Source organism: Saccostrea cucullata, unplaced genomic scaffold, assembly GCF_032062105.1.
Source record: "Saccostrea cucullata isolate Sc308-1 unplaced genomic scaffold, CSIRO_AGI_Scuc_v1 ctg6651, whole genome shotgun sequence".
Classification (NCBI taxonomy): Eukaryota; Metazoa; Mollusca; class Bivalvia; order Ostreida; family Ostreidae; genus Saccostrea; species Saccostrea cuccullata.
The window spans coordinates 46,146-55,980 of NW_026940560.1; the positions used below are offsets into that span (position 1 = coordinate 46,146).

The 9,835-nt window shown below is 33.3% G+C and overlaps 4 protein-coding genes across 4 annotated transcripts; 1 reads left to right on the forward strand and 3 right to left on the reverse strand.

Moving 5' to 3' along the window:
- The first annotated feature begins 524 nt into the window (after positions 1 to 524).
- On the forward strand, positions 525 to 1,123 carry LOC134255608 (P2X purinoceptor 7-like). Its single transcript, XM_062738133.1, has 2 exons — positions 525 to 755; positions 860 to 1,123. The coding sequence occupies exons 1-2, from the start codon at positions 525 to 527 to the stop codon at positions 1,121 to 1,123; spliced, it is 495 nt and encodes a 164-aa protein (XP_062594117.1).
- LOC134255607 (uncharacterized) lies at positions 737 to 2,268 on the reverse strand. The gene is made up of 3 exons (XM_062738132.1): positions 2,073 to 2,268; positions 1,765 to 1,979; positions 737 to 1,675 (listed from the first exon to the last, which is right to left on the reverse strand). Exons 1-3 carry the CDS (start codon positions 2,196 to 2,198, stop codon positions 1,456 to 1,458), a joined length of 561 nt encoding a protein of 186 aa, XP_062594116.1. The 5' UTR covers positions 2,199 to 2,268; the 3' UTR covers positions 737 to 1,455.
- A 181-nt stretch (positions 2,269 to 2,449) lies between these two features.
- On the reverse strand, positions 2,450 to 4,647 carry LOC134255609 (uncharacterized). Its single transcript, XM_062738134.1, has 7 exons — positions 4,460 to 4,647; positions 3,956 to 4,114; positions 3,741 to 3,851; positions 3,574 to 3,660; positions 3,171 to 3,450; positions 2,766 to 3,048; positions 2,450 to 2,664 (listed from the first exon to the last, which is right to left on the reverse strand). Exons 1-7 carry the CDS (start codon positions 4,645 to 4,647, stop codon positions 2,501 to 2,503), a joined length of 1,272 nt encoding a protein of 423 aa, XP_062594118.1. The 3' UTR covers positions 2,450 to 2,500.
- A 3,755-nt stretch (positions 4,648 to 8,402) lies between these two features.
- LOC134255610 (tripartite motif-containing protein 2-like) lies at positions 8,403 to 9,275 on the reverse strand. The gene has a single exon (XM_062738135.1). The coding sequence runs from the start codon at positions 9,273 to 9,275 to the stop codon at positions 8,403 to 8,405; it is 873 nt and encodes a 290-aa protein (XP_062594119.1).
- Between the last annotated feature and the right edge of the window lie 560 nt (positions 9,276 to 9,835).

Genomic DNA, 9,835 nt, shown 5'->3' on the forward strand with positions numbered 1-9,835 from the left:
GAATTTGCAGAAAATATTATAGTTACTCTATTTCTTTTTTAAAGGACTCAAATAGATCTAGAAGTGATATTGAATTTAATAGTTCATCGTCAGAATACTTGCCAGAGCCAAATATAAGAGGAAGAGGAAATAGATCAAGACGGGGTCTTACAGCTGTATGTATATTTACCTTACAGAGAGTTGTAACCATTGAAATTTTAATTTTAACTTAGCATATTACATATTAGTGAAGAATTATTAGTTACTTTATTAAAAATTGTAACAGGCACTCAGAGGTCGAAATAGAGGGCGTGGACGTGTTGGTGCCAGGAGAGGGAGGCGTGGTGGGCATGCACACCAGGGGCCAAATAGGCACTAATTAGCCATCAGAGCCAGACAGGAGAGGCAAACACATATAGAAGTAAGTAATATTTAAACTTTTCTTCAATATTTATATCATTATCAATAAATATTAAAATACATATAATTCATATATACAAAATTACTAAATATATAATAAAATATTGTAGGAATGCATTTCATCAATGGACACTGAGGGATTAAGAACAGTCCTGAGACTTGTTTGTTCAAAGCAACCCTCATTTATGCTTGACATAATGGAAACACTTGAGGGTGGTGGACCAGAAGAACAACCAGGCTCTGAGAGCAGGACTGCACCAAGCTGGTGCATCTGCACTTACTGCAGGGAGATGCCCACTGACAGAGAAAAAGTGTGCTGTGGCAAAACAAAGCAGAATTGGCAGTCAAGGCTACCAGTAAGCATACATTTTTTTAAGAATTATACTGCATTTGAACCTGGCAGGGAAATTCAAAAATCAAAGCAAATTGTATGTTAACATAGATCTATGTATATTTTCAGGATTTCTACACAGTGGTTCTTGATGAACTTGTTCTTGAAGTTGCCATGCGGTACTACAACGATGTACTGGCTGAGCCGAGAGATGACAACATCAACAGATCTCGGAGGTATGCTGCCTACAGACAGTTCATCATGTGGGTCCATGGCAAACTTGGGGCAGGCAACAGAAAAGTCATCCCTAGCTGTTGTGTAAGGCGGATCAGAGACACTTTCCCAGAACCATCGGGACAATATGTTGGGTATCTGGAAGGTGTAATGGACTAGGAGGAAAAGATGCTAATCACCAGTTTTCTCACTGAACCTGGATTTTTTTTCTGCTACAAGCTGAGATGTTGGTGGTGGTGGGATTGGTGCCAGAACTGAAGAGATCCTCCTAGGGTCATCAGCCTCGAGAATAACTGGTCTGTTCATACCAATCCCATCCAACAGTCTATTCTCCAGGCATTTCCTCATGAGGTCCTCTGTATATGGGTAGCTTTTGGACTTTTTCACATCATAAGTTGCCCATCTCCCACTCTTCTTACTGTAGTACATCTGGTGTCTACAATATTTTATTAAAACAATTATATTTATAGAAAACCTTTCACTTTGTAATGTTATAAATAATTGCTATGATAACACACAGTTATAACAATAAATGGAGATAAATACCTCAAGGATCCATCTTTATTCTTTAAGGTATCTCTGTTACAGTTACAGTTGTGATCTAGAGCTGCTATTATGTTTCTTCCCTTGTACACTGGTGGTGTGTAAGAATGTCTTTTAGAGGAATATTTCAGAATAAGATTCTGAAAATTCTCTAAGACAGCTGTACTCCTATGTAAAAACAATAACGTTTTTAAAAGCTAATAGGTATGCAATTTGTAAGGCACACAACCAAATATAAAAGTTAAAAACAAACAAACCTGCAATTCAAATAATAAGGGATTTTTTTCAGGAGTCTTTTATCTTTAGCAATGTCCCTTACAGCAACATGGGCTGGTGATCCAGCCTCTAACCACCCCTTTTCACGTTCTTCTGTCAGTGGTCCATGCATGCAGGAACTTTTGGAACCAATTCGATATGGTAATATCCACTCATGTTGATTTACAACATGGTGAATAACACCCAACCACATACCCTACAAATAAAAAAAATCTCCACTGCAAAATTCAAATTTAAAATGCTTATTTGGATTAAAATTTATCTCTTGTAATTTTCAATCCATACTTACAATAAATTCATCCTCTGTCTCTGCTGTGTCTGCACAAAACCAAAAGTGGTTGACAATTTCTCTTGTGCACTGTAGTAAGGGGCGCTTTGATTTCTCTTGTCCAGCCTTTGAAGAAATTTTAAACATGATTTAAACAGTGAAACAAACAAGACTTTCTCTATTTTATCATAGGTATATGTATTAAATGGTTTGCTTACCTGAATGATTTTCTTTCCCAGATTTTTACAGCCATGCCAAATATCAAAAGAATGTTTGATATGTGGATATTCTCTCTCTGTAACAAACTTGTAAAATGGCTTTATCATTTTAATTTAATTTCTTAACTAAAGTTTGTAAGTCAATAATGGATAAAAGATATCAACTTACTCATCAGTGCTTCAACTTGAACATGGGCATCTGTAACAATCTCTGAAATTATTAGGCCTTTGTCAAGAAGAAATTGTAATCCTCTCTGAAAACAGTACTGCGCTCTTCCCCCCTGTCATGCGTTTATCCATGACAACAATATGGAGAATTTTGTGTGTGGTGTTTTCCATAAATGTGTAGGTGCAGAACTGGGCTGAGTGGCCTGGACTATCCATGCGCCCATCCCCTATAACAAGATTAAAGTTACATTAACGGTTTTATCAATATGTTACTATACCATTCATGTTTGATGAATACTTAAGTGTACTAAATATGCTTATTGTATACCTAAAATCACCAGATTCTTCCCTTGAAATTCATTCATGATTTCATTTTGATGAATTTCCCATTTCTGGTCGATGCTTGGCAATGCATAAGTCCGTTGCATCTTGCAAAATGAAGTCTGTGAAGGGAAAGGAAGCTTCAGAAACTTTGCAAACATTGCCATTTTTTGGAAGTTGTTCCCGGAAGCTATTAAGGCAGCCGATATCAAAACGTCAGTGCTATGCAGGCCTCTGTTCAAAAGGGGTTGTGAACTCCATTTGTTTGCAGTATGCCCTTTCCCACAAACCTGAAAACAGCCATGTAAAAAAATAATTTTGAAATTTTACAATGAAAGCTTTAATAAAAATTTAATACTTGAAATTTTATTTACAATTGAAAAAAAAATGAAATTCCATCCTTTATACTAACCCACTTAAGGTAGACTGCAGAGGATACTGTTTGCAGATTCATTTGCACAATGTCGCCACATCCTTTAACTTTGCAAATGGTGGGCACTGTTGTCCTCGCAAGCTCCATTAATTGCTGAGTATTGACCAAGACAGGATGATCCTCAAGTAGTGTCCCGATTTCATCATTGGTTCTCAGTCTCTTAATGTTGGGACCAAGTTCTACTTCTTGTTCAGTGTCTTGAATGTTATCTTCATCTTCCTCATCCTCTGATTCACTGGGCAAAATTCCATGATCCAGTCTACAGATATAGCAAGTCATACATTTAATGAAAACCATTGCATTAATTATTTTTGCAAAAAATAATATGAATTCTTTTTAATATTTTAATCAATTATCTGTATTGGGAAAGTGTCAGGCTCACCTCAGTGAAAGATGAAAACTTGGTTCATAGTCATCATCCACTGCATCATCTATGTCATCTTGCACCTCAGATGAATACACAGTGAGACTGAAAAAAAATGATATACAATGCAAGTTCATTTTAATTTATTGAAAAATAATTTCATATGCTTCATTCAATTCACTCACTCAAAAGGATCCAAGAAACTGCTTGAAAATGGGCGACATGAAATTTTCCTACTACTACTTGTGGCACCAACAGAATCAATATCCTCAATTCCAGATATTTCACTCTCCTCTCTAAAAATATTAATTGCTCTTATTTGAAGATTTTTAAAATCATATTTGCAAAATAAATATCTTTTGTGCATCAATGAAGAAAATTTAAATTTTATTGTACATACCTTTTCTTAAATTCATCTGTCGATAAAATAGAAATTTCAGATTCTGAATCTCTCCTAGCGATTTTACATGGAGCAGGTGTTGAAGTGCCATGTGGAACAAATTTCCCTCTATCATTAGTCTTAAATGTTGTCTGATTACCTGAGTTTTTCTCAGCATAACTTTATTAAAAATATTAAAATATCTAAATTAAATATTAGAATTACAAAATGATGGAATTTTATGCATTTAAAGTATTTTGTATTCACAATGAGTACATAAATTAATTTATCTGGTTTTTTTTTCGAAACTATTTTGATATTTCGTAAAATTTCCCTTCTTGGGGCCCCCCTGTGAACAGGACGAAACCTAAATGTTTACACCACAAGATACACAAAATAACAGTCATCTCTAATATTCTGATGAATTAAACATTCTTTTGTTTTCATATTTATTACTCTTAATCATCAAAGTAATATAAAATGATTAAATAATCTTTGTAAAAAAAAGCGTAGAAATACACGTACCAGTCCAGTAATACTTTCGCCATTTCAGCATTATTCTCGATGGCAAACTGGTTTTTTAATTCATCCCATCGCTCAATCTGATCCCCGATTGAAATTCTGCACTTGTTCACGGTTACATTTCTCTCCTTTTTGCGTCTTTTTCTCTCTGAATCGGTCAATTTTACTTTCGGACCACGCTTTCCCGACATTGTGATGATTGTTTACAAGATTGGCACATGCGCAATTAGGGCATTCCGAAGTAGTGACCCCAGGGGTCACTGAATATCGAGATAACGACTTCGGAATTAGTGGCTGGCAGCCAGTAATTCAGATCTTACATTTTATTACCGGTTTAATGGTTTTGGAGGCAAATTATCACGAAAATTAATTGTTACAATAGAAAGGAAAAGCTATGCACGTAATCAGCTGTGTTTACCCCAATTTTATTTTTGGTACCGTGAGTTATAGCTAACATGGCTTTAAGAAAAAACACAACTTTTTTTATTATTATTTTTTCGTTAAGTTCAAATACACATTATAATTGATTGAGATGAAAATCTTTCTCTTCATTTTTCTTTAACTTATGCTCAGGGGGGAGGGGGGGGGTCATATTTAGCGATGTGTGGTTACCATGGTAACAGCACCCCCAATTAAATATTTTTGGCTTAATTTCAAGAAAGGGTGTTGAATAAGTAATAAATATAAAATTTGATAAAAATCGGTGACATCACCTTTCCATCCATTATTGAGAAATTTTGATTCTTAATTTTAAAAAAAATAATTATGAAAATAAAACACATATAAGTGAATATTTTTAAACTTGTGGTTTAAATTTTCTTAAATCCAGTCACAACTGTGGAGAACATGTTAATTAATCATATTTATATAAGAAATTGAAACGAAAAAGCCAAATTTTAGAGAAATTATTTTTTTTTTAATTTTAGTCAATCCCGATCAAAAAAAAACCCGATCCCAACAATAATTGTACAATTGTTGAAAATAATTAATATTTCTCTAAGAACAATTGTCTGATTATGTGTAATAAGGGTTAAAACATTATTGAACTTGACAATAAAATAGATTTCTTCGCTGTAAATACATGAAGAGGCAATGAATTAGTACTTTATTCATTTTGTGTTAATTTTGAGGTCAACTAATTTTTACTGGCATCAGTTTGATTTTGATCGCGTGAGGTCCAACTATTAAAAAAATAATTTCTCTAAAATTTCTCAATTTCTTTTCAATTTCTTTTTAAAATATAATTGACAAACATGTTTTCCTGAGTCGTGACTAGTTACAACCATAGGTTTAAATAATATTCACAAATACGAGGGGCTATCAAAAAATCGCACCGTCAAATTAAAATCGCTTTAGGTACATCAATGAATTTTAAAATATTTAGTTATCATCATCTTTTCTATATATAAAATTAACAACAAATCATCAATTCTATTTTTAAATACACAGTAAATTAGTTAAATTTTTGTAAGCAATGGTATGTCAAGCCAGCACAACATCGAAAACGACGTTTTTTCCACCTAAGTGCAAGTAAGATAAGCTATTTTGATATGAACATTTGACATCCAAAATTTGCGTTAATTCAGGTATGTGTCGGGACTCTATTGTGTCATAAAATATGAAATTTTTACCTCATTCTGGAAGTTCTATTAAATTTCATTGTAAATTTTACATGGAGTATCCAAACAAATATTGCCTTGAAAATGACGTCAAAGGGGGGGGGGGGGGCATTTTTCAACATTCTATAAAGTTTTACCCTTGAAAAACTGGTATACACCTAGGAAATTTTTTAACTGGCTATGGAGAAAAAAATTGGATCCAGATTACTTGTTTTTTTATCTCCAAAATAGATTCAGAGAGAAAAAGGATGCAAAGTTAATGTCGAATTGTAGTCAAGATTTCAAAAATCTATCACGTCAAATAAAGACGTTTGATCATGTGTTTAATAGCTATACTGAACTCCCAGAAAATATGCTGGTACAGATAAGTGAGAAGGTCTCCCAATGTATATTCGCAATAACATATGCACTGAAAGATGCTGTCCATGACATTGTTAAGCCACAAAACGAAGACAGGTTGAAATCCTTATTCAGCTCTAGGGAATCTCCTCAAAATAAGTGAGCAAGGTTGAAGAAGCGGACATTGAAAAATATTGACGTTGTCGGACGTCATGAAATTTAGCGGCGACGTCGCTGGTTGATCATATAATGTCGTCTTTATTTAATAATAATTTGGGAAACAATGTACGTATCAAGCTAAATTTTCAACATTTCTTTATTTTTCGTTGTTTTATGTTCCTTATAAATTTTGTAAGCTCAGACAACATAGTAGTACCGCTATTGATTTTATAGTCTCAGTGCACGAATTTATTGATAACCCCTCGTAATGTGTTTTACATTAAATGTATTATATTTAGCATATACGATATTTGGCGGAAATTGCTTTTTGAAGGAGTTTGCGTGGATTTGATTTAAAGCATTTTTTTCTTTTTCTTATTTATGTATATACATGTATTTGCAAGACATTTGGCGTTGTACCTGAATATGCGGAAGTTTTTTTCCGCCAAAGCGCTAAAAAGAATACACAGCCAAACTTAAATAAAAATTAAGAAGTTTAGCCAGCCTTTCTTTACGTATTTTATTAAATATTCATATAATGATGATATCATTAACAGCAAACTTTTAACTCAAACACAGCTTCATTGGATATATTTTTTTTATCATTTCATTTGAAAAAATACAAAAAAAAACTCATATAAAATGATTGGGAGCTAATATCGGCTTTTCAATGCTGAAACCATTGTTTAAAAAGGATGACTCAAAGATCTATAAAATAAAACGTTGGTGTGGCATTCAATCTTAAATAAAATAATAAAAGCTATACGAGGGGTGATCAAAAAGTTCGAGAACTAATTGAGTACCTTCCAAAAAAAGAAATGATATAATGTTTCAGTGTTGTAAATGTTTTAAAGAAGTCCTCTCCAATCTTAATGCTCATCTGCAACAATTTTTCCATGCGCGGATCACATGATATAGGCGGTCAGGTGACATGCTTTTTTTCGTTCTGTCACAGAAGCTTACAATTTTTTCCAACTCTTATATTTCTTACCATGCAGGTCATTTTTTCCACAAAAAAAAAAAAAAAAGAAAAAAAGAAAAGAAAAAAAAATCGACTTTTCAAAATGGCCAAAACTCTTAAATAGTATTTGTGGATAATATCCTTTAGCAGAATGATCATGATTACCATCAAAACCCAAATTCTCTGTCTTTGAGCGTCGTTTATTTCATGTGGATAAAGTATGGGTACCTTCACTTAATCATAATCTGATATGTTTAAAATCTAAAGTAAACGATATGTTAGGGATTTGATAATCAAATTTATTGTAAAGATATTCAATTATTTTTCTAAGTGTAAGTTGGCAATCTTACATATCAAACTGCTTAACAACGGATACGTCTATCTACTAGTTTGCTTTCACTGAGCAACAGAACAGACATCATTTCTAAACATCTTCTTTCATTCAATTAAACAACCAATCCATTTAATGACAAAACACCTGGCAAGTCTTTTGTCTTCATAAACCGTATACAAATTATTATAAACTTCTACATTGCAAGATATGGGTCTAAAATCATAATGATAAAACATTTTACCTTTAACATTACGTCCATTTTTCAACGTAAAAAAAAATTGCATAAAAATTATCTAATCTGTGTCCCTGGACAAACCCTCATCACAATTACATGTAGAATATACATTTGAAGAAGTCAACAGTTGTTAACTAAAAATTACTACAAAATTAATCAAAATACACTTTTTTGAGTAAATAAATATCCTCTATTTCCTCTATAATCCATATATAGAGAGACTATACACATGTTTATATCACACCCTATTTACACTCTGTTTTATCGTCCTTAAAGGATAATTTCTTGATTGACTAAAGTCAATAATAATTTGTAATAAATTCCAAATATTTGATTTTTGTGACTTGCCGTTTTTTACTTTGTGCAACAAACAAATTTCCATTTTTGTCTGCACAAAGTCCCCAAGGAGAATCCAGTCCACATTTTATATAACGAAGAAACTGTCCATCTTGGTCTATTAAATGGATGCAATGATTGTTAAAATCAGCGATAAGGATGTTACTTTGGTTGTCTGAGGCGATTCCTCGTGGATCGAATGGATTCTGCTTCAAAAGAGGGTCATTTCCCATGTATCTATATCTTAATTTCCCTGCCTGATTGACGACCACGACTACTCTAACGCCACTATCTGTTACGCAGATATCAAGGTTCCTATTCTCATTGATGTACCTGTAACCCTCAGTTGAATAGAGAGAATTTCCATCATCGTCGAACTGAATCGACTGTTTCTCTTCAGAGCCATGGTAGCGAACAACCTTAGATTGCCTTCCATCAATTCTCATTAGCATAACCAATAGATGACCAGCGGCGGTACTACAGATATCTCGCGGTTCCCAAGTCTTTAATTTTATCACCTCCTTAATCTTTGAATTCTTTGCTAAGTTCAAAGATCTCTCATTTATATCAGAATAAACTAGTTCTCCATTTTGGGTTACCGCTATGTCCCATGGCATTTTCCCCGATTTTGTTCTAATTGAATTAATTAGAAATCTCTCCTTCATGTTGAAAAGTTTTATGGCGTTATCATTTCCACTTGTCCAGATTTCTTCATCACTGAGGCTTGCCAAATTGAAAAGGGATTTAAAGCCAGTATCAATACTGGTTACAATCTTAGGTTCTTCAAGTAGCTTGATGACTAAATGGGCAGATCTGCCTCTTTGCTGTGCTGTCATTTTCGTGTGCGTATTTTCTTTTAGAGTAAGAGATAAAGTTGAAAGGCTTCCAAACTGTTTACGTGAATTTTCAAATTGAAATTCTAATGGAATGAAATTGGGAAAAGTTGCATTCAGAGTATGTGGAATTTTTCTGAATTCTGCAATTTTTGAATTGAATTGAAGAACAAGTGATATATCATTTGATTGCAATAACTCGTCAGATTCTCTGATTTCAAGTGCAACACCCGAGCACTTTTGACTTATGTCATCTGTTTGTTTCTTTAATGCAGTTTGGTGTTTCAATTTCATATTTTCAACTTCACTTTTAAAGTTATTGACAACTTTATTAAAATTTATGTGAAAGTCTTCCTCGTGTTTTTTTATGGAGGTTAAGACATCTGCATATTTCTCATTAAGCTGATTCTTTGCTTTTTGAACTTGTGATACGAGTTCCTGATAAACAGGGTAAATGCTTTCTTTCATTTCTTCGTTGACCTTTTGTATTTCCTTTTTTCTATCATTATATAGTGATAAAATTTGAAGGATTTTATGACCTAAATGAAATTCAGATGCAACAC